The following is a 25,800-nucleotide window of genomic DNA, read 5'->3' on the forward strand; positions in this document are numbered from 1 at the left end:
TAGTGGAATTATCATGAATAATGTTTGCTGCATGATATAAATTGGTTTATCGCTACTAGGAAGAGTGGTTGGAAATCGTTACATTGTCCCAGCCTTTTAAGATCGTCACAGCAACCCCTGCTGAAACCATCATCATCAAAAATGGTTCTATCATCCAGGGCTCAAAGCAGTCGCAGGCAATGAAGCAGCAGATGTGGCACTAGCGTTGCTGCTGGTGGAATCAGCAGAAGGTGTTCGTGTTCAAGTAACTGATTGCTTCTCAGCATTCACTTCTTTAAAAAAAGACACTTAAATGATAACAGAACTATTCCTAGAAAAATCTAAATAAATGAACTTTAAACAATTATCTAAAGAAAAAGTAGAATAGAAACTAACAAATAAATATACTATACTTACTAAACAACATTAATTCAATACTCTAAATACCAACAAAACCTAACTCTAACTAAAAGAAACAAAAAAAGCACTAAATAATAATTAGCTGAGAAGAAGTGGGAGAGGTGAAAGGGGACACACTTTGTTGGTAGAAATAAAAAATGTGAATTTCTAGAAGATTTGTGAATTTTAAGACTGAACTTGAGCCATTTGTGGCAAGGCAACCTTAAGGGAATTCACACATTTTCATAAAGCTTTAAACCATAGTACAATTGCTTCTGACAACTAAAGAAAGGAAGGAAGTGCAATACTAAAAATAGATAACTTATAACAGAAAGTATAAAACAATAATGGCAAATACAGATATTTTTCAGAAAAGAGCGGGGAAATAATGCAAATTAATGTCACATGTTCAGGATTGAGGTAATATAAACTTTGTCCGAAAAGATGAACAGATCCCACAAATAAATCCACAGATTCTACTCATAATTATAATACAACTAAAGTTGAGCAAACATTTTTAAATCTGTAAAGCAAAATATTTACTTCTTTCCAAATTTGGTGTTTTGCACCTTTTGAATTTGGCCTTAAGTATTCCCAGTAGTACCCCAGTCACACCACACAGCAGAATGAATTGAACAATCCTCTGCACTATTCATGGGCTGTGAATTCCACAAAATGTGAATTTACAGCACAGAAGTGTGGAATGGTAAAACAAAAGTGCCACTTGTAGTGCAACAAGTATGCACTTTATATGGTGTCAACTTCAGGATATAATAAGTGTTGACACGTCAGAAAAAAAATATTGTTGCGCCATTGGTACTTAAATAGTATGCCCCAATAATATAATTAACAAAAATGTGTCCATTACAAATAACCATACATAAAATGTTGGCTACTAAGTTATTAATAAACTAATTGGTGATTCTCGCCTATCCTTTTTTTTCTGGCGATTTTTTTGGGTGATTTACTATTGATTTTCAAAACCGTAGCTTCATACTTATGACAACTTGGAATCTTACACAGTCAAAACATCGGGACAGTGATTTGTAGCATGTCGGTTTTGGTTACATAACTTTACTGGCGTTTTACTATCAACTCGCACTTTCATACATCGGCAGGTTCAAACATGACCAAGAAAACACTGAAAAAAGCAAACGGCAGCTTGATACATTTACCTCCATGTGCGCTTATGTCACAGTACAAAATGCCCAATAACCATGCAAAATGTCTAAGCACATGAACTATGAAAGAGCGATTTCATACATTTATCAATTGATGTAAAGTGCAATAAGATTGGTATGATTGCATAACAAATGCAGTGCCTTAAGAATAGATAAATTCATGTACCAAGAACAGCATCTTATATAGAAACCAAAAGTTAGCAAGCCGAAAGATGTGATCATTTACTTGCAAAGAGAATTGTCTTGAAAATACCCTCAGAGTAAGTGGTAAATTTATCAAGCTGCAGGTTTGAAAAGTGGAGATGTTGCCTACAGCAACCAATCAGATTCTAGTTATCATTTATTTAGTACATTCTACAAAATGACAGCTAGACTCTGATTGGTTGCTCTAGGCAACATCCCCACTTTTTCAAACCCTCAGTTTGATAAATTTACCCCTAAAACTATTTGTTTTTGGACACCATTCATGACTTTAGCATGTTTGGAGTTCCTTAGTATTAATTATAAACACGTGTAAGACTGCATTTCTGTAAAAATATGCTTTCCTTACACCTCTTATCACATACACACACTAATACTTAGATAACTCTGCACAGTTTTACCAATCTATAATGTTGACTCCATCTTTAAGCTTCCTATTTTCACATATGTAATTATCTGGTCACTTAAAGAAAGCAAAAGAAAGTTTTGGCACTTACACAGTAGGATGATTAATGTCAGGACGGACATGGTGGCTTCAGTGTGTATCGGAGAACAGTCTAAGCTCTGAATGCTGACACTAATCACTTCCTCTTTTTTTATTCAAAACATTTTCGTTATGATTTATAAAAAAAAATTAAGGAAATATTTTTGGTTTGATAGGTTCCGCAGTTTCTTAGGTCACAAGCCTGTGTACCTACCATTTAATAAAATCAGGACAGAGGTTTTAAAACATGCAATTTAATAACATGCGGGTTTATGTGCGGTTCGGCATTTATTACATTTCTTGTTAACAAAACCACACACAAAAATCGACAAAACCACACTTTAGTAAGTATACCCTCTGGTCTAAGTAAGTGTGAATATATATTATATTATTATAGATTATTATCACCTGCAAAGCAAAAATAATTGTATGTACTACGCTCCTTTGAGCAGGGTCATCTCTCCTCCTGTCTTCACCACTTTTAACTCTGCTCTCCAGCTACCTAGCCCTCCTCCTCGAGGACCCTCTTCCCCCCATCCCCTCTCGCTCCCTCCTCTCCCCTCTGGGGGTTTCCCTGTCATCCGTGCCCTCCCTCTTGGGCTCCGTCATATGCGGACCTTCCCCTCTCCCCCCCCCGCCCCTGCTGTGCTTTGAGCTCACTGAGTTACTGTGCTTATTGTTTACTGTACCGTGCCGTCCCACCTCGTATTGTAATTTTGTTTGTCTCTGTACGGAGCTACGGACACCTAGTGGCACCCTATAAATAACAATTAATAATAATAATAATAATAATGTACTATTCCAGGCAGAGCCGGATTAACCATAGGGCTAACTGGGCTACAGCCCAGGGGCCTCGGGCATTCAGGGGGCCCTTTTAAGTGCTCAGCAGCAGTATTGATCGGTCGGGGGCGGGGGCGCCCCCGCCCCGATCAATGCTGCTGAGCACTTTCACTGCGGTCCTTCCCCAGCGTGCTGTAGTCTCCTTACTTAGGAGATCTCGTGAGTCTCACTCTCACAAGATCTCCTCAGTAAAGAGCATACAGCGTGCCAGAGAAGGACTGCAGGAGAAGGAGGTAAGTGCCTTGGGGGTGGCACGGCTCACCGGGGGGGAAGGAGGCGGGGGCACAGCTCAGATCACGGGGGGGCCCTCACGGGGGAATGGAGGCCCCCTTAGCCCAGGGGCCTTTATTCCCTTAATCCGGCCCTGATTCCAGGTCACTGACACACTGAATAACATTGGCCCTAAATATGTCCTTTACCTGCTATGAGCTTCAGAGGAGAAACAAAGAAGAGTCTGGAATAAGTGAATATTTGTGGACAGGGAATGTGACTGTGCTAGGAGTAGGAGGGGCTAAGGTATAAAAGTAACAAAGTTAGGTAAGATGGTGCCACCAAGCTCTGGCAGCCATGGGTATGCTGGCTCTTGTTTTTCTACAAGCACCAGCATACCCAACCAGTTTATGGCGGGGCTTCTGGGGACCACTAGTGCCAGAGAAATAAATTCTCTCTATTTTAACCCGAACATGCACCGGGCACGAGTGTTGGATGGAGCCCTAATGCTGTCAGCACAGGGCTGTTTGTTTCCTAAGGGAGGAGCTGCCTATTTTTTTGTGAAACCCACTCTGCAGGTTATCCTGTTATAGTGACACCAGTCTGGGGGCTGATAGTGGCTTCGGTACAGGGAGCCAGCACAGTTCGTCTCCCCGCCCAAAGTGATCTAAGCGCGATGCAGAAGCGGGGGGCGGGGGCAAATAGCGCTGGTGCTTAGATCACTTTGGCGGGGCGAACAACAGGGCACTTCAATTTATTTTTAAGAAATATTTAGTTTAAACCTTTTATTTTAATTGCAAAGGTCCATCCTGATGATCATCCGCATGGATTGTTGCACCGGCCATCCCGTAGTCGCAGGTACAGCTGCTGATAGACATACATGTGGCTGTGTCCATATACCCGAACACGTCTTTATTGGACTCCGCCTACGTCTACTCAACACTTCCCTCCTCCGTCCAATGTCTCTAATCGTAAGGAGTCGTGTTTCTTATGCTAAACCAACAGACATAGCTCCAATTCATCCAGAGCCCCATGGTGCTCAGTGTCTAGAGTGTAGATGTTCATATCTGCAGATTATACTTTGATAAATAGTACAAAGCTTTTGGTGAGAATTAAAGGTAATACCCTCTCTATAAGTTTCTGCACACCCACGAAATACAGTCTCTGTAAGACAGATTTGTTTTCTAATTTGATTTGGCTTTTACAGAAGTGTTTTTAATGTTCTTTACAAAAGCAAACACACAGTTTTTATAAAAGCAGAAGTAGTTGAGAGCACCAATTGTACAGTTAGCGGAGTACATTTTTTAGGAAGGAATTGAGTACAGTAAAGTGAGAGATAGCACTGAGCACATTTCCAGTTAATAATAATAAAAAAAACATAGACGCTATAACAGTGTCCTACGGGTATGAGAGATACATAAACTCTTAATTCTAATTCAATAGAATTAGAAAAAATATTGTATATTCAAATAGGAGTTCATTTCGAGTTTTAAAAAAAAGTTAATCCCATGCTTAATGAATGCATTATAAAAAATGAGGTTGATTAAAAAAGTAAAAAGATTAGGGAATAAAAGAGCGCTTTTTGTATTTATCCTTCACCTTATACTCCATTGTGTAGTTATCACAAATAGAAGCCCCATGTAAATCAGAACTCAGAACAATGAAATTTGAACAGCAGCACAGGACATTAACAACAACGTGTGTGATTGCGTTAGGAAGGACAGGGCTGTATGAGACAGGGGCTGTGTAGTGACCTGAAAATGAACACTAGCAAAAAGCCACAGACTGAGGATGAGATTGACTTAAGAGGGGTTTTGTAAAACCGCTGATTTTCTGTGATTTTTTGGGAGAATTTCAAAACTGCTAATTTCACTAAATCTCAAAAGACTGGAAAAACCACTGGGAGCCTGACGTTTTACAAAGCTCCACATTATACACTGCCGTAGGTTGGTTAAATATGGAGTGTGATTTTAGATCCAGCTATATACCCTCTGATGAAATTAGCTTCCTGCTAGAGAAACGCGTCAGGTGAAGGATATTTTTAACTGGATTGCCAATCTTGCTTCTCTTTGACACACTAATTATATTGCTGCTGGTAAAAGAGGTGTTATAGGATCCTATGTGTTCCATCACAGTAATGATACAATTCTTTTGATTTTATAAATAACTAATCTCATTAATTATTGGGATAGAGTGCAATTTGCAAGCTTTTCGCTATTTTATTCACGCCGAATATCACGCACCCGTGACATCTCAGGTGTACTTAAGAGGCATTATTTTACACAACTCTTTTAAACATTCACCTTGTACTATGCCTGTTCTGACCCTGCCACCATCAAACTTCTCACTCTTTCCTCCTCCCTTGGCCTCACTCAGTGGACCTCCTCCCCTACCCACTGTCTTGGTCACTCCCTTGACCTTGTCTTCTCTCACCTCTGTGATCTCTCTGACTTCTCCAACTCTCCCTTCCCACTCTCCGACCACCATCTCCTCTCCTTCTCTCTGTCCTCCTCCCCCTCTCCCATCTCGCCTAAAGCCACCCTCACCAGGTGCAACCTTGACGCCATTGACCCCATCTCCTTCTCCGCCTCTCTTGAAACTCTCCTATCACCCCTTCCCTCTCTGGCCTGCCCTGATCAGGCATCCTCTCTCTACAACCAATCCCTCACTACTGCCCTGGACACCATCGCCCCGGCCTCTTCTATCCGCCGTCGTCGCCTTACTCCCCAACCCTAGCACTCCAAACTCACCCGCTCCCTCCAAAAGTGCTCTCGCACAGCTGAACGCCTCTGGAGGAAATCTCATTCCCTGGCTGACTTCCTTCACTTCAAATTCATCCTCTCCTCTTTCTGCTCTGCCCTGTCCCTCGCTAAACAATCCTTCTTCAAGTCGCTCATCTCTTATCAGTCCTCCAACCCCCGCCGCTTCTTTGCCACATTCAACTCTCTCCTCTCCCCCCCCCTCCCACTGTCCCGCCTTCCCTCTCGGCGTCTGACTTCGCCTCCTTTTTCTCCTCCAAAATTGAAGCCATTAGACACAACATCTCCTCCTCCCACCCCTCTCCCCCCACTCCCACCGCTTCACCTCCCGCCATCAACCAGCTGTGGTCCTCCTTCATCCCCACATCAGGTGAAGAAGTTCACTCCCTTATTCTTTCCTCTCCACCCTCTACCTGTCCTCTTGATCCCATCCCCTCCCACCTCCTTCGCTCTCTCTCTCCTACTGCCTGCTCCTACCTCGCACACCTATTCAATCTATCACTCTCCTCTGGCGTTGTCCCATCCTCATTCAAACACGCTCTTATCTCCCCTATCCTTAAGAAACCCAATCTCGAGCCCACCTATCTTGCTAACTACCGCCCAAACTCTCTTCTCCCATATGCCTCCAAATTACTTGAGCGGATTGTCTGCAGCCGCCTCACCAGACACCTCTCTGACAACTCCCTCCTTGACCCTCTCCAATCCGGCTACCGCCCCCTCCACTCCACTGAAACAGCCCTGGCTAAAGTTTCCGATGATCTCCTATCAGCCAAATCCAAGGGTCACTACTCCATACTCATCCTCCTTGACCTCTCTGCGGCCTTCGACACCGTGGACCACCCCCTCCTACTGCAAACTCTTCTCTCACTCGGCCTCTCTGGCTCTGTCCATGCCTGTTTCACCTCATACCTTGCTAATCGCTCCTTCTCCGTATCCACGTCTGGTTCTTCCTCCACCCCCTCCCCTCTCCCTGTTGGAGTCCCTCAGGGCTCTGTTCTTGGCCCTTTACTCTTTTCGCTCTTTACTTTCTCCCTTGCTAGCTCTCATCTCCTCTTTTGGTCTTCAGTATCACCTATAAGCTGATGATATTCAACTCTACGGGCTAGATTTACCAAGCTGCGCGTTTGAAAAAGTGGGGATGTTGCCTATAGCAACCAATCAGATTTTAGCTGTCATTTTGTAGAATGTACTAAATAAATGAAAGCTAGAATCTGATTGGTTGCTATAGGCAACATCCCCACTTTTTCAAACCCGCAGCTTAGTAAATCTAGTCCTACATCTCTTCTCCTGATCTTTCCTCCTCCCTCCTCTCTCGTGTAACTGACTGCCTCTCAGCCATCTCATCCTGGATGTCCTCTCGCTTTCTCAAAATTAACATCTCCAAAACCGAACTCAATGTCTTTTCCCCACCCAGGCTCCCTTCCCACCATGACCTCTCTATCGTTGTTAACAACTCCACTATCTCCTCTGTCACCCAACTCCGCTGCCTAGGTGTCACTCTCGACTCCTCTCTCTCTTTTGCCCCCCACATTCAATCCCTTGCCCAAGCCTGTCGCTTCCAACTCCGTAACATTGCCCGCATCCGTCCCTTCCTCTCTCAAGATGCCACCAAAACTATCATCCATGCTCTCATCATCTCCCATCTCGACTACTGCAACCTCCTCCTTACTGGCCTCCCCTGCTCCTGCCTTGCCCCCCTCCGCTCTATACTCAATGCGGCTGCGAGACTCATCTTCCTCTCACGCCGCTCCTCCTCTGCCTCCCCTCTCTGTCTTTCCTTACACTGGCTCCCCTTCCCCTACAGAATCCTTTTCAAACTCCTCACCACCACTTACAAGGCTCTCTCTCAGTCTACTGCCCCTTACATCTCTAACCTCCTCTCCATTCACACTCCTGCCCGCTCCCTGCGCTCAGCCAATGATCGCCGCCTCTCCTCCACTCTGATCACCTCTTCCCACTCTAGAATCCAAGACTTCTCCCGTGCTGCCCCCCTTCACTGGAACGACCTCCCTCGCTCCATTCATCTCTCACCCAATCTGTGCTCCTTCAAGAGGGCTCTTAAAACTCACCTGTTTCTTAAGGCCTACCAACCATCCACTTAACCTCTCACCTCTTCCGGTTCTCCCCTGCCCCCTTTCTCTCTCCCCGTTGCTTCACTGGCTCCCGTATGTACCTGATTCTGTTTACCCTCCCTTAGGATGTAAGCTCGTATGAGCAGGGCCCATCTTCCCTCCTGTCTCCACACCTGCTCTTCCACGCCGTCTCTACTGTCTACTGTTTGTACCATGTACGGCGCTGCGGAAACCTTGTGGCGCCTTACAAATAAACGATAATAATAATATGCCAAACGTTAACAAGGAATCCCAGTTGTTATGCCTATGCATCCCAACTAAAAATCCGTAAGAGCAACTTACGCAATTCCAATGTTTAACCAGGCTTCATACTGCCTAAGTATTACACTTCTATTGACCTCCATGTCAGGTAGGCCACCATCATGTGTTAATAGCTAAATAAATACCAGTCTATCATTTAATTCACTATACTGCATTATCTATATAAGCAAACCACCCATTCGTCCTTTCCCTCAGTTAGCTATCTACTTTACAAAGATAACATTGAGATCAAGTATATAGTACATAAAATGCTTACATACAATAATACAGATAATGCATTATAGTTTCAGCAAACATGCTGTTAATATAGATTTTACCAGGTTACTTCATTTGTTTATTTAAATTTAGGGATTCCCTTGTGTGTGTGTGTGTGAGAGTACTTAAATAAATATATATATTTATATATATATATATATATATATATATATATATATATATATATACAAGTTAACCCGTGCATGATACTCATGCATTCTAGTCAAATCAAGCTACTTAAAGACTTAAAAAGGTTCTTGTCATGCATTTGGGCCTAGCCCAGGCCTCCTCAGGGGAAGAGCGTTACTTCCCGACGCAAGGGCCTTTTTAATGTGTGTTCATGAGGTAAAATTACCTCACGAAAATGAGTTTGACCCCTCAACTCGTAAATTTTGCCTTTACTACCCCTCCCACGGGGGAAGGGGGGATGATGGAAGTTAACTGACTTGACTATTCTAATTTTTTTGTCAAATAATGTCAGTATACCAAATTTCAGGTCAATTGGATGAGCCCTTTCTGAGAAAATAGTTTTTTACACACACACACACACACACACACACACACACACTAACGCACGCCTCTACACATGTGTGTTCATGAGGTAAAATTACCTCACGAAAATGAGTTTTGAGCCCTACCAAATTTCAGCCCTTTTTGAATTTTTTTTCCCACACACACTAAGAATTTAGTAGGTCAGTGTATAACTCCGCCCAGCAGGTGGCGCTGCAACTTGGTTTTTTTTTTTACACACACACACAGACAGACAGACGCCACTAAGCATTTATATATTAGATACCAAATTTCAGGTCAATTGGATGAGCCCTTTCTGAGAAAATAGTTTTTTCCACACACACACACACACACACACACACACACTAACGCACGCCTCTACACATGTGTGTTCATGAGGTAAAATTACCTCACGAAAATGAGTTTGAGCCCTACCAAATTTCAGCCCTTTTTGAATTTTTTTTCCCACACACACTAAGAATTTAGTAGGTCAGTGTATAACTCTGCCCAGCAGGTGGCGCTGCAGCTCGGTTTTATTTTTCCCACACACACACACAGACAGACGCCACTAGACATTTATATATTAGATATATATATATATGTATGTGTGTGTGCATTTTTGTGTGTGCTGTAAGACAGAAATAATGTGTATGAGTGTATTATCAGTCTTTGCTCTTAGTGTAATGCGTGTTTATGTGAACAGAGAAAGAAAACTAGCACCTCTCTGTGTGTTTAAATAGGAAACATTTATGCATGTGTGCAAAGAGAATGTGTTTCAGTGGGAGATAAAGACAGATTAAATCAGAAAGATAGAGTGGGATATGAAAGTCTGAGTAAATAGGAAGATAAATGAGAGCTAAATAAGAGAAGTAAATAGAGTACAGCATGCCTGAGGAAGGGGAAGGGGCCAGCAAGTGTGAGAATCGTGCCTTTTAGAGTCCATTGTAGTGTAGATAAGGAAAAGTTTCTTCAATAGAGATAAAGATTAAGAAATTTAATAGAAATAGAATCCTTACATATACATGCCAGCAAAGCATATTATACATTTCAGGCACAATACATATAAGGTAAGGTTATACAGACAGAAATTGCAGGAATATAGAGAAGTTAGTGAATACCTTATTGTCCAGTGAAATGTCCAAACTTCCAAGTGTGTGTATGTGTATGGCCAAAAAGAGACTGTTTTTTCCTGTGTCAGGAGTTTATAAATCCTGACCCAGCATGCACTGCTTTACCACCCCCACACAATTCTGTGTGTTTAGCTGTACTTCCCATGCTTTCTTTGTATGCTCTAGCTTCCTATCAAACCTTATGTTAGAGACAATTCCTTTATTTGAAACGCTCTGGCCAAATGCCACATGTTATTCTGTGTTTGAAATGCTCTGGCTTTCAGCCAGTTCTTAATCCGCGCATGCGTTCGGCGCATGCAAACAGCAGGGGAACATTAGTGGCTATTATGCGTGGCTCAATCTCCGCCACCACGATTGCTTCATTACAGGGACAGCAGCGGCCATATAGGAGCTCCTTCGCAAGAAGATTGGGGAAACAGAGTATCTTGTATTTGAAACATCTTTATAGTAGTGATATGTAGGAATAGACTGTGTTTCATGGTCTGCCATGCTGTCTTTCCAGGTGGTTGGTGTCCCTCCCAAGGAGTGTCTCTTCATGTAAAGTACATTTATACTTGTCCCCTCATTGTGGATTACCAGCATCATTCTCTGCACAAAACAATAATAACTATTCATGATAACTATAATGTTCAAAGCAACTTGCATGTCATACACGTTCAAGGACAAGTATGTCTGAGAACTTAGGCTGGTGATATATGGACATGTTCTTCTGAGGTATCATCTCCACCAGTGATACGCTGTGGTTTTTGTTGATGTGGGATCTTCCTTTTAAAATCAAGGTTCTGGATTGTGGCTACAGATGCTGACTCACACTGTGTGTTTTTATAAGCTTTGTCTTTACAATCGCAATCCTTTGAACTGGATTGAGACTGGTTAATTATTTCAAAGTACGGAGCAGGTGCCTCCAGCACCTAATATTTACAGAGCAGTGGAAAAACCACGCTAAGTCTGACATGTGAATTCATAAAGACACAAAGACATGAACTTATTAAGTGTCATTTAATATGGAAATTAAATCTACAATGCTTAAGATGAAAAAAAAAAATAACAAAATGACATACATAGATATAATAGTTCCTTGCAAAATAAAAAGGGATTAAACACAGAAATTGTAAACTCACAAATGATCCATTTTCTGTTTTCTGGAAGAAGCAATTTGAAATTCACTGCCAAAAGTGAACAAATCTTTTAGATCTAAAAGACATTTTAAAAATGCTGAAGGTTTCCACAGCCCCCTTCCACTGTGATGTATGTACCAGAAAATTAGTTGTTTATGACCTCAGTTCAATCATCTTTCAAGTCAGGTTTTAATTTACACTAACCTTACTTCTTCCCAGAATGTCCTATAAAGATGAGCTTACCGCCACACAACAGGTCATAAGTTTCCCTTCATTTACATACCAGACATGACTTCTTTAAATATGACATTTGAGTATATATCACATTTTCCTGTGCCATTATTTCCCTTTATTCACACTTATCCCAGCTGCTCCCCTCACCCCACCCACCCCATTGAGATGCCTGAGATATCACAGAACACAGAATAACCAGGAATCTGAGGGGGTCTGTTTGTTGCATTTTACTGATAATATTGATGTAACCTAAGAGAGGTTTCAAAGGTTTTTGGCTTTACGATCCATGCCATATATTGATCTGTAACTATGTGTCTGGAACTCTCCAGCCATAAATACCCCCTGGGTAGAACAGAAGAGTTTAACACAATCAAAGTCATACATCGATTTAGGTTACCCCTCTTTCAGGTTTTAACCCATGTCTGGACACAGAGTTCATCTGAGCCACACCAAGCTAATACTATTGATTAATTCAAAAACATATATTTGCAATATTATATGACTAGTAATTAACTTGGATATGACACTCACCTCATTTCTAATAATCATAATCTAAAATTCACTCACACATATCAGCAAATGTTAATCAGTTTTCTAGATGTCATTTTATTGGTCCAGGGGGCAACTGAGGAGATTATGAGAAACAAGCTCAAGAAAATGATGAAAGATGTCAATCAAAGAGGGAATTCAAAAGATTTAATACTGACAGCTTATATTCAGGTCAGTAATTTAGAAATAGAGACATTACTAAAAGGTAAAACTAAATCAGCTAATCAAGATTCAGCATTTATTTCTAAATTCAACAGGTTATCTTGAGTTAAAAATGATACTAAGGAGCACATTTGTGTACTCAAGTCTACAGCATATATATATATATATATATATACATATATATATATATTCTGATCAGTCACAACCTTAAAACCATCGACAAGAGCAATGATTTAATTATGATTAAATTAATTAAATAATTATCTCGCTGCAATGGCACCTGACAAGAAGTGAAACATATTAGGCAGCAAGTGAACAGTCAGTTCCTTGAAGTTGTTGTTTTGAAAGTAGGAAAATGGGCAAGCATAAAGATTTGAGCGACTTTGACAAGGTCCAAAGTGTGATGACTGGACGGCTGGGTCAGGACATCTCCAAAACACAAAAACGGCAGGTCTTGTGGGGTGTTCTTGGTATGCAGTGGTTAGTACCTACCAAAAGTGGTCCAATGTAGGACAAGTGGTGAACCGGTGACGGGGTCATGGGCGCCCAAGGCTCATTGATGTGGGGAGCGAAGGCTAGCCCGTGTGGTCTACTCCCACAGAAGAAGTACTGTAGCACAAATTGCTGAAAAATGTAATGCTAGCTATGATAGATAGGTTTCAGAACACACAGAGCGTCACAGCTTGCAGCCAATGGAGCTGTGTAGCTACAGACCTGTCAGAGTGCCCATGCTGACACATTTCCATCACTGAAGTGCCTACAGTCGGCACGTGACCGCCAGAACTGGACCATGGAGCAATGGAAGAAAGTGGCCTGGTCCAAAGAATAACATTTTCTTTTACATCATGTGGACAATCGGATGTGTGTGCATTGTTTACCTGGAGAAGCAATGGCAGCAGGATGCACTATGAGAAGAAGGCAATCCGGGAGAAGCAGTGTGGTGCTCCAACCCGCGGCCCGCGGGCCTGTAAATGTGGCCCAGCAGGAGTTTTTGGTTGTGGCAAGGGGGCAGCGCTGTTAATGGAAAAAAAAAATCCTGCAAAAAAAAGAAAAGAAAATACTTACCTTGCGGTCACGCGGTCACGTCAGCTGGTACTCCGGCTCCCTCACTTGTCTCCTCCTCCGTGCGGTGCTCGCAGTGAATGTCGGGCATGATGTCATCACGCCCAACATCCATTGCGGAGCGCAGCACAGAGGAGACACCCGCGCGAGAAGAACAATCAGCAGCACAGAATTGAAGAAAAGAAGAGAAGAGGACAGGAGAACAAGCCGATCAAAAGGTTAGTTAAGGGGGATTTTTTTTATTATTTCAAGGGACGCTGACAAGTGAATAAAAGTCACCTGGTCCTGGAGCATCATGGACCTTATCTCCCTGCTACATACTTCTACTTGTATTACTAATGGGGCATTATATATTATTCTCTTTGGCCCATTATAAGTTGTTATCCCTTAACTAACATAGTGGTGTAATTATCAAAACAGGTCACAATTTGGGGTCACAGTGATGTATATGTCAGGTACCGCAGGCCTGGTCAGGGCACCCTGATATACAATGCCTGGCTTAAATGCACTTTATTGATATTGCATCGAAACAATACAAAAAGTGATTATAGTATAATAACTAGAGACGATTTTTTGAACAGGGCGATTGAAAAATAAGTATAGGGGGATTTGAAAAAAAAGTGATATATATATATATATATATATATATATATATATATATATCACTTTTTTTCTCATATATATATGTTAACTATGTTTTCTATGGTTTTTTGGATGATCAGCTATCGTTATTGTTAGTGTATCTTATGTGCGGCCCAAACCAACTCGTCGTTTTCCAATGTGGCCCAGGGAAGCTAAAAGGTTGGACACCCCTGGTCTAGACAATGTTGTGCTGGGAAGACTTGGGTTCTGCCATTTATGTGGATGTTACTTTGACACGTACTTGTGAAGTGATGGAAAGACACATGAATCAAACTGCATAATTCATAATAGACTGAAGTGGAGCCAATATGTTCAGTGGTAGACCACTGAGGAGTGCAATAGTCTAGCTGGGAAATGATTAGAGCATGTGTGAGAGATGCGCTGTGCCAGGAATTAAAAGAGGCGGATGTTCCACCCAATGTCCATTCCCTACGGTGTCATTGCAATTGTGCCCTGTTAGGACTCATAGGGGGTATTCAATTGTTGCTTTTAACGCGCTAAAACAAAAAAACGAGCGCTCTAAAAATATTAGCGTTAATACGGTAATATGCACGTAAATACCGTTAATACGGTAGTTTACTCGCGCGAGATGAAATTTAGCGAGTAATTACCGTATTAACGCTAATATTTTTAGAGCGCTCGTTTTTTTTTGTTTTAGCGCGTTAACGTCAACAATTGAATACCCCCCATAGGGCCTGATTCATAAGCACAAAATGAGTAACTTTGAACCTTGGTAAAACCATGTGGCAATGCAAAGGGTGCAAATGAGTTTATTATTTTGGAAAATACTGGCTGTTTTTCAATGTAGGATGCAAATATTTGATAGCTTTATTTTTAAACTGACATTAAAAGTTGATCTAGGACTATAATTCTGCCATCACACTTTAAATGTACCCCCCCTTCTCCAATACAGCATGGTTTTGCCAAGGTTCAAAGTTACTATTTTTTTCCCTTACTTTCCTTATTGAATCAGGCCCATTATGTTTAAACTACGCTAGCTGAATGACCCGTAACAACATAACAATATAGACTCCCTTGATCGGTAGTATCAGTGAGGCTTTTCTACCCACAGACAGTAAAAATGGGCAATGTTCTTCACAGTTAATGGTAGTCATGTGATAACCCCATTACTGGCCCATTGTTTCATCCCCAGTGGCCCCATTGTCTAACCTTGTCCCTCAGTAAACTTCCAGGTGCCCTAACAGTGGGGCGTTTCTTAGCTCATATCACCTGGGGGAAGTAGGAATGTCTGGCCAAGGACATGTTTTGTCCTATCGGAAAATACCTCAGGGCAGGGGTGCTGTCAGTTACCACGGTCACCCAGGTTGGGGGATAAAAAGGGACCCTGAGAGTTCAGGGGGGTGTTCGTTTGGGGAACAACTGACCTAAGTGTTGATGCTCTGGTCAAACTTGCCATCAGGACTCCATTGGATTTGAGTGCTTTTGGGATTTTTGACAGTCATCTACTTTGGTGGACTGCAACCATTTACCGGACTCTGTTACCCCCTTGGTGATTTTATTTTCCGGTGTTGTGTTTTGTTGATGTTCCTGACTTTTAAGTGTACCTTCAACACTTAAATACATTTCTATGGATTTATACCTGGTGTCGGTCCGAGTGATATAAAGAACCCAACATCCTCACAGCATGCAACTATTTATTAGTTTTATAAGGAGTGAGGAAGGGACAGAAGAGATGCCTTAAACTGCGGACAGCTTGTGGTTTCAAGAGCATTAAGGTAATGAGTGAAGGAGAGGGCAGAATGCAAAATAACACCTAAGCAATGAGCTTGTAACAGAAAAGATTGGAATAAAATAATGATTCTTATGTTAAATGAGATTGAATAGATCGCAAGACTTTAGAGTTCCAAAAAGAAGAGAGTTTGGAGCAGAATAGAATAAATAACAATGTCAAAGGAGGCAGATAGATTGAGTGAAATTAATATGGAAAAGTATACTTTCAATTTAACAGTAAATAAAAATCAATGACTATTTTAGTAAGGGATGTTTCTTTAGAGCAGTGGTCAGGGAACAGGGGTAAATTACCCCAAATGAGGTAAAAATGAAATTCCTGGGGGTAATGCTGCCGATTCACATGCTGTCAGTTGGATTGTAGACCCCTTTATATGTGAAATTGCTGTTGTACCAGAAGAGCCTCAAGGGTTGGCAGAGGCACTTCTTGAGCTTCGATGTAATAATGAAGCACGTATTGCATTTGAAAACAAAGCAGATCTGTCATATTTTTGAATGTGAACAGCTGCAAAGGCATCAAAATTGCACATGAGGAGGCAGTCAAAAAGTTGCTGCCTTTTGCAACAACCTACCTTTGCAAACAAGGATTTTCCACTCTAACGAACATAAAAACAAAACAGAGAAATCGATTGGACACTTAGGGGGTATTCAATTGTGAGCAAGATCGGGAAAATACTCACATTCTAAAAATATTACCGGTAATACGGTAATATTGCGCGTAAATACCGTTTATACGGTAATTTACTCGCTGGGTTTCAGCTCGCAGCTCAGGGAGCTGCGAGCTAAAATCCAGCGAGATATTACCGTATTAACGGTAATATTTTTAGAGCGCAAGTATTTTCCCAATCTCGCTCATGATTGAATACCCCCCATAAGGCTGTATCCAAATTGCTCTGACATCAAAATGCCCCAATATTGATGCTCTGGTATCAAAAATTAAGCAACATCATTTCTCCAAAACCTGAAGTTTTGAAGTTGAAGCTTTCAAAGAAATTTTGAATAGATTCAATAAAATTTTGAATTCCAATAATTAATAATATATCATTTCCTTCCTTTCAAATCAAGGGGGTAACATCGGCGTATCTAAATATATTTTGGGGTAAAAGGTAAAAAAGTTCCCTGAACACTGCTCTAGAGGGATGACAGTGAAAACTAGATTGTAAAGGGCCTAGAATGGAACTATAGGAAAGATAGGATTACTACTCCAAATATACATGCTATGTGAGTAGACAAAAAGAAGAGAAGTAAGACTGATAAAGGATGGAGTGGAATGTGGTGTCAATAGAGAGTTTTTAATGATTGGTTTAAGGACATTGTTTTTAAGGGAAGATAAGAGCACTAGTGCTAAATAAAGTTAAAGAAAGGATAGAGGCAGAGTGAGATGAGAAAAATTGTCATCAAAAGTACAGAACGTAAGATGGGATTTTGAGAAGAGAAGGGAGACTGTTCTCTTAATAGGTGTACTGAGATGAAGGGCAGGCCCGGTGCTCCCATTAGGCAAGGTTAGGCACTTGCCTAGGGCGCCGGGCTCTGGAGGGCGCCTGGAGGGCGCCACAGAATAATAAAAGACTTTAAAACTGTGCGGCGACCGCTGACTATACCTGTAACGGCCGCCGCACAGCATCAGATGCACGGGGAGGGGGGGAAGAGGCTATTTTGTCACCACCGCCGCCTCTCTGCTCCGTGTCAGTGTCAGTGAGTGGAGGGGAGGAGACGGAGCAGAGAGGCGGCGGTGGTGAGACAAGGTAAGGAGAGGAGGGAGGAGGGCGGCGATTTTTGCGCGGGGGGGCGGCGATTTTTGCGGGGGGGCGCCGCTTTTTTAAAAATGCCTAGGGCGCCGTGGACCCTAGCACCGGCCCTGATGAAGGGGATGTGGAAAAGAAGATTGGAAAGCCTTTGAAGGTTATAGATTAATACTGCATCTCATTTACTTTAATTTTCTCCCACAATAGGTTGTAAAATCCTCTTACATTATACAAACAGTAGAAGGTACAGAAGGATGATAAAGAGAGGGGTCAACATTTAAAAAAGAAAAAAAAATTGTTTAGGATTGTGGTTTTTTTTGTATATAATTCTGTGCATGTTCCATAACCAGCATTAGTAAAGTAAAAATATGCAGAAAAATAAGATTCACGGTATAAAATAGGTTATATTTCTATATTACTTTTTTTTTTTAATATTCAAATTGTAATTCAACTTCCAGGGTGCACCTATTTACATTTTCCTTGTACTACCTGACAAGTGTAGCGTATTCTCCTGGCGGCTGTAGAAGAACAAATTAGCTCTGAAACGCGTGACAGGGAGGATACTATTGAAAAGATTAACCCTATCTATATTCTTTTTTATTACATGTTTATATGTGCATTTAAATTTTATACTATAGTAAACTTTCAGAATTACATCCATATGAGGTTTCTCTTTCAGCACATCGCTCCATCTAAACTACTAATCTTCACTATGGCAGCGACTGGGGACTGGTTCCCAAGCCAGCAGGAGCAGCTGACCTCTATCCACAGATCGGGAGGAAGACTGTGCTCGCCCATAATCTTTTTGAGCATGCTCTATGGAATAATTAAATTAAATTAAACTATAAAAGTGGAATGATGTTATACATAGGAGGCAGGACTGTTTAATGTACTGAAAATGTACTGTTGTAATAATAATTTAAACTGAAAAAGTATTAAACAAGTAAGCATTTAGGCAGCAAATGAAGAAATAAATAACTAAAAATACAAAACTGCTAATATAAAATGTTATATCGTGAACATATAGTAAGGACAGGCTTTGATTTTCTTTACGTCTGGTGGCCGCTTGTGGCCAATGCAGGAAACTACATCTTTATTCATTCATCCTCTGAATTTACGGCTTGGGTTCCAGAACAGTCACTGTTTTCTTTACGTCTGGTGGCCGCTTGTGGCCAAAGCAGGAAACTACATCTTTATTCATTCATCCTCTGAATTTACGGCTTGGATTCCAGAACAGTCACTGTTTTCTTTACGTCTGGTGGCCGCTTGTGGCCAAAGCAGGAAACTACATCTTTATTCATTCATCCTCTGAATTTACGGCTTGGATTCCAGAACAGTCACTGTTTTCATGTGGTCCAAGAACATAAAGAGAGCGATAACAAGAATACAGGAAGAGAGTGCCAGGCGAATTGTATTCTGAAGACTGTAATTTCTAGATACTTCTAGAGAAAATAATTAATGGAAAAAGAAAACAGATTATCCTGCAGAAATCATATTAAGTGTTTAACCTAATTAATTAATACAAAATGTGTTCTAATAAGGGAGAGAGAAAGGGAAAGAGAGAGCATAATATTAAATCAGGAAACACATTGTTATATAGTTGGATTACATAGTCATAAATGTTTCTTTTCATATTTGTTTTACATGTACTGTACATTCATTTTACCCAAATAATAAATATTTGTTCCTTTTCAGTTAATCTATAGATGTATCATCAACCCTCAACTGCTGCGAATCTAAGGGATGATTAGTAGTTTATTGAGAATTTGGCTCTCAGATACAATCAAATGAGGTATATTAACCTATGATGATGATAGATATATATTTAAGAAATATTTGATTTATCTGTCATGGAATCATGACATCCATCTGTTGTACAGTCTCAGCTTTTACTGTCTGGGATTGGTCATAATGATTGTTCATTACATTCTGTTCAGTCCTTTTCTTCCTAAGCGAACTGAACAGACCTCCAGCAATATGAGAAGATCTGGTGTCACTGGTTCTGGTAATGAATGATAATGGGATGCTGGCTTATTTTACAGTGTCCTGTCCAAAAATGGACATTCCCTGTAAGGGACCATTTCTTGTGGTCTAAATGGTCTTACCTGATAGACTGTTGAGGTTCAGAATTGCACTCAGTGCAAAGAAGGTTCTGTTGGAGGATAATGAGTTGCTGACGTTACACTGGTAAGTTCCTCTGTGATGATTTGTGAGAGAGTCTATGTATAACACGGCCCCATTGTCTTTGATTTGGTAGAACTCGGAGTCTTTCTTTACCACCTCTCCATTGTGTAACCATACGAAAGATGGTGACGTGCCGTGCTGTACGGAGCAGGTAAAAGTCAAGGGGTTGCCAAAGACCACATCCTCATCATCTTTATCCACGGTAATATTTACATCAGCCACTGAAGCTGTTAAAGGAGAATATTTTTTATACATTTTATAAATACTATAATATATATCATATAATAAATGCCTTATTGAAAAACTGCACTCAAACTTAAGAGACCAACAGGTTTCACCTGGTATTCACCAGGGACCCCCGCAAGAAGGTATGGACTTGGCTGTGTGAGGTGCGCAGGTCGCGGTTCAGCAAGTTAGTTACCACTGCAATCTATTGAGTACAGGGATGGTTGTGCGGTCCGGGGCAGATACCAAACAATGGGCGCAGTACACAGGGAGAATCCAGAAGAATGGTCAGATGTCAGACACGAGCCAGAGGTCAGCAGAATCCAGACAGAAAGCAGTACCAAAACGCAGGTCAGGAGAATAGTCAGGAGAAGCCAGAAGTCAGAACCAAATAACAACAGCAGGAATAGGGAACTGGAGGCAAGAACACTGGAGCTGGTGAACCAATACTCTGGCACCAGGACCTAGTGAGGAGGTGCCATAACTAGGTGAAAGTGGCCCCTGATATCGGAAGAGAGAGAGCGTCCAGTTGCCTGGCGATGGGACGCGACCTCAAGGCGCAAGCGCGGACAGCGTCAGGGCCTTAATCCGGAAGTGCACCCCATTGCCTGGAAAGGGGACACGGCCCCATACTGAAGTACAGCCATCTGTCGATGGCACTTACAGACAGGGCGGGGACGGCGCCTGACAGCACCCCCCTTCTCTCTTTTCGGAATAGATGGCTGTGATTTTTGAAAAAATGAGCCAGGAGATGAGCGGCATGAAGATCCTCTCTGTTGAGCCAGGATCTCTCCTCTGGGCTGTAGCCTTTTCAATGGACAAGGAATTGTCACTTGCCTCTGAGAGTTTGCATCTTCAAGATGCGCTCAAATTCAAATTCTTCGCCTTAAGTCTTCTTGACTGGAGGTGGAGGAGAAGATCTCTTGGACAATTCATTAATAACGAGGGGTTTGAGAAGAGAAATATGAAAATAATTATTTACCCAGAGAGAAGGCGGTAACCGGAGTTTATAGGTAACAGCATTCAAAACTTGAGAAAGGGTCCAATGTAACGAGGTGCAAATTTCATGGATGGCACTATAAGCTTCAGATGCCGGGTGAAAAGCCACACCTTGTCTCCAATGTGGAGTATAGGGATGTTTTTCCACTGGTGGTCCACAAAGTGCTTATAACAATCCAGTTTCTGTTGTAACTTGATTGGCTCCTGAGGCAAGATCTGAGAAAAATTATAGACCAAATCTTGAGCTACAGGTAGATCCGAAAACGTGGTCAATATCGGATGTCTCCAAAATAATGTAAAAAAGGGTGACATACCCATAGATTTGTGTAAATGATTATTATGAGAGAATTATGCCCAAGGAAGAAACTCACTCCAAGAGGATTGTTTTTCGGAACAGAAACATTGAATAAAAGATTCCAAATCCTGGTTGACCTGCTCAGTTTGGCCATTCGTGAGCGGATGGTGTCCTGAGGAAAACTTTAAATTGATTTGTAAAAGTTTACAAATCTGTGAAGCCAATAAATCGCTGGGTGACTTTTAGCCCTGCCAGCTGGGGCCAGTCGAGAATAGCCTTTACTTTACTTGGGTCCATTTGGAGGCCAGACCTGGACACATTGTATCCCAGAAACAGTACATGAGATTGATCAAACAGGCACTTTTCCAACTTGCAATATAAGCAATTTTCCCATAAGCGGAGTAGCACCTCCTTAACATGTTCATGGTGGTAAGACAGGTCCTGGGATAATGTTAGGATTTCGTCTAGATAGTCCACTATGGACTAGTACAGAATGTCCCGGAAGAGCTCATTAACAAATTCTTGGAATACGGCAGGAGCATTACAAAGCCCAATGGGCACAACAAGGTACTCATAATGACAATCCCTGGTGTTGAATGCTGTTTTCCATTCATCCCCTTTCCTGATTCTAATTAAATTGTTGACCCCTCTAAGATCCAACTTCGTGAAGATTTGAGCTCCTCAAATAGGATCGAAGATCTCGGGATCAAGGTGCAACCAGTTCTTGACAGTGATGGCATTGAGTTTGCGGTAGTCATTGAATGGTCTGAAAGACCCGTCTTTCTTCTGGACAAAGAAGAATCCTGCGCCAGCGGGAGAAGATGACTTATGAATAAATCCCCTTTTGAGATTCTCAGAGATGTATCTGGGCATAGCCTGAGTCTCTGGTAAAGACAAAGGACAAAGAAAACACTCTACCCCAAGGAAAACTCTTGCCTGGTACTAAATCAATGGGGCAGTCCAAGGGGCAATGTGGAGGAAAGGATTCTGCGGCCACTTTGCTAAAGACATCGAGGAAGTCGGGGTAGACCATAAGGAGAAGTGCCTGAGAAGTGGTAGCTCGACAGGGAATACCAGGATTGCAGGGTGTGACTGACGTCAAACAATGTGACCTGCAAAGAGGACCCCAAGAAAACCCCTGAGCATGATGCCAATCGAAATGTGGAGAATGTGTCCTCAGCTCCTACCAATAGCCGGACCAGAATGATGATGCAGGGAATAGAGCCATTGGAGACTCGGTTACCATCAACTGCTGTGAGTGCCAACCGCAGAGGCAAAGGTGTAGTAGAGAAATGGAGCTGAGGGACCAAACTGGAGATATGAAGTTCCCCGCGGCTCCCGAGTCCACGAAGGCAAACATAGATTGAGGACTATCAGCGGAAAAGAGAGTGATAGGCATGAGAAACTCTGATTCTTTCTGGGAACAGGGAGAAACGGACCCGGATCCTAGGCTTACCTCCCAATCATTGCCTAGGAGGTGGCATTTCCTGGTCTCTTGAGGCATGCAGGAAGAAGGTGACCAGGTTCCCCCCACAGCAGAGAAATAGCTTATTCTTCATATTCTTCATGCGTCTACCCCGTTCTTCAGGAGACAAGCATGAATGGCAAATTTGCATGGGTTCATCAGTGGGGAGTGCAGGAGTTTGAAATTGAGATGCTAGTTCCTGTGTATGTTCACAGTGACGAATATCCACTTTAATACATAAAGAAATCAAGTCATCCAATTTGGGAGGAAGATCATGTGATGCTGCATCATCTTTGATTTGATCATTCAAGCCTTGCCAGAAGGTAGCGATAAGATCCTCATCATTCCAACGGAGTTTGGATGCCAAAGTTCGGAATTGTACAGCATACTGACCAGCTGAGAGGGTCCCTTGACGTAGGCTTAGAAGACCAGTGGCTGCAGAGGACACACGACCAGGGTCATCGAATACCTTCTTGAAACTTTCAATAAAAGTTGCAGAATTCCAGAGCAGCGGGTCATCATGTTCCCACAAGGGAGATGCCCAGGCGAGGGCTTCTCCCGAAAGGAGGGAAAAATTGTATGCCACCTTAGTTCTGTCTGATGAAAGTTCTCTGGTGCCAGTTCAAATTGCATGGCACACTGGTTGAGGAACCCGCTGCACATTTTAGGATCACCATCATATTTCTCCAGAAAAAGTATATGCAACCCTTGGATGCTGGTAGAGCTGGCAGGAACGGTGACAGCAGAGGTGGTTGCCATTTCAGTAGGAGTAATATGACGAACTTATAGTGAACCCAGAAGAGAGTCCAGGCGGGTGACCACACACTGCAAGAGATGGACCTGATTCGTCTCTTGCTGGTCTACACATTGGACCAGATGTAGAAGAAGGCTCATCCTGTGTACTCATGGCCAGAGCATTCTGTCATTATATTGACAGTATTGATGCCACTGACTGGTATTGACGCAAATAAACAGGGAGGCGCAGAGTCTAACGCACCCCCGGTATTCACCAGGGACCCACGCACTAAGTGTTTAAATGCAATACATTGGTTTCTTACACAAAAAATCCAGTGTTTGAACTAAAAATATGCTTTTAAACAGCAACAAACAGGGCTAACTCTACCACTGGGTGAAACTAGGCATTGTGGCTGCATCTAATAATGTCACTCAACCAGTGATTTTATTGCCCCCATGGCGCCCCTATACTGAGCGCCAGCTGCTGAAATAAAGAAGAATCAGGCTTACATGTGACTGGCTGCGCTCCTCCATGTTAATGTTAGCTTGGTGTCTGGCTATGATGTCAAAACCAAGCACCACACTCCCACCATGAGGAGCTGAGGATGCCGCCCCACCTCCCGTCTACCAAAGATGATAAAGTTAATGCAAGTTTAAAAATCACATATGCCCCTGTAGGGCACTGTTGGACAATTTACCTACCCATCACTATGTAAACTAGACTGCGTAGAAGACTGCAGCTGATTTTCTTTATGGCAAGGGAACCCCACAATTGTGGTCTTACTATTGCAGTGGTGTGTATATATATATATATATATATATATATATATATATATATATATCACATTGTTTGACATTATCAATAGGACAGGAAGATACTAACTGCTGTACAGAACTACTAATACTGAGAATTTTCACCAGAGCTCCAGTACATATAAAGGAAGTATCGAAATGGGAATACGGCCATGTATTGTGGAGCCATAAAATAAAAAGTATAAATATTATTGCATTGGAGGATAAAGGGTTTTTAAGAGTTTATTTAAGTACTGAGCACAAAATACATCATTAGTCACAAGTTTATGCTTTAATATTTTGCAAGCCCTTAGTTATAATAAGGTCAGAATTATTATTATTATTATTATTAATATTTATTTATAGGGCGCCACTAGCTATCCGTAGCGCCGTACAGGGCCAGACAGAAACACGGTACAGGGTGAGACAGCACGGTACAGTTAACAAAAAGCACAGTAACTCAGAAGCTCGATGTACAGCTAGATTATTATTATTATTATTAATATTTATTTATAAGGCGCCACAAGGCATCCGCAGCGCCGATGAGAGATGAGAGCCCCCGGGGGTAGAGAGAGGGGTAAAAGGGCCTCACGGAAGAGACAAGGAGCTGGAGAGCAGAGTTAAGGTGGTGGAGAACAAGAGGAGAGGAGGCCCTGCTCAAGGAGCGTACAATCTAAGGGGAGGGTAGGACGGACAGAAACGCAAGGGTAGGATGAGGAAAGGGGGAGAGCGGAGGCATTGACGGAGAGGGGAGGAGAGGTGAGCGACGAGGAAGGAGGTAGGTGGGAGACTGGAAGGAGGGCAGTTAAGTGGGGTACTGGAAGGCTATAAGGAAGAGGTGGGTTTTTAAGGCCCGTCAGAATATAAATGTGTCTTTTTTTAGATAAGATGTTGAATTTTTATATTAGTGAATTCTTGGTTCAGATCAAAGAGTTTCCCAAGCAGAATACTTTTTTCTCTTCTTTTTCTACAAAGTAGAATGTTTAAAAGAGCAAAATAGATACTAATGTAACCCCAGAACTCCAACGTGCAGAGTTTTGCAAGCTATACAGATAAATAACTTAGAAACTACATCCCAAAATATATGATTGTCAGAGATTGGAGAAATATGAGGGTACAACTGAGAACATACATGTAATGCTTTGAATAGAACAGAACAGAACAGAGACTGGTCCAGTATCCCACACTCACCTTCTATCTGAATAGATAACACCTCACTGCTCTTCCTCACACTGCCGGTGGAAGTTCTCACATCACAGTAATAACCCCCAGAATCCTTCGGCTGAGCTGACGGAACTCTGTATGTATCGATGAAACTGAATTCTTGCACATTCCGCTCATTTTTGTAGAACGCAAACTGCAGTTCTGTAGTAGATCTGGCTGGGTTACGTCTTGTGACACAGGTCAGAGTCACGTCATCACCCTCCGTTACTGATGATTGTTTATTTCTTATTTCAGGAGTAACAAAAAGATCTGGAAAAAGATCATAATAAAAATATTGGT

At 41.9% G+C, this 25,800-nt stretch overlaps 1 protein-coding gene across 3 annotated transcripts in view; it reads right to left on the minus strand.

Annotated features, from left to right (window-relative positions):
- LOC142108161 (Fc receptor-like protein 3) overlaps positions 1-25,800 on the minus strand; it is a 131,838-nt gene that overhangs the window by 95,585 nt on the left and 10,453 nt on the right. For all 3 annotated transcript variants that reach the window (XM_075191772.1, XM_075191774.1, XM_075191773.1), the window contains exon 5: positions 25,489-25,770. In XM_075191772.1, the coding sequence (XP_075047873.1) occupies positions 25,489-25,770 (282 nt within the window). The remainder of the gene's footprint in view (positions 1-25,488; positions 25,771-25,800) is intronic.

Source organism: Mixophyes fleayi, chromosome 12, assembly GCF_038048845.1.
Source record: "Mixophyes fleayi isolate aMixFle1 chromosome 12, aMixFle1.hap1, whole genome shotgun sequence".
Lineage (NCBI taxonomy): Eukaryota > Metazoa > Chordata > Amphibia > Anura > Limnodynastidae > Mixophyes > Mixophyes fleayi.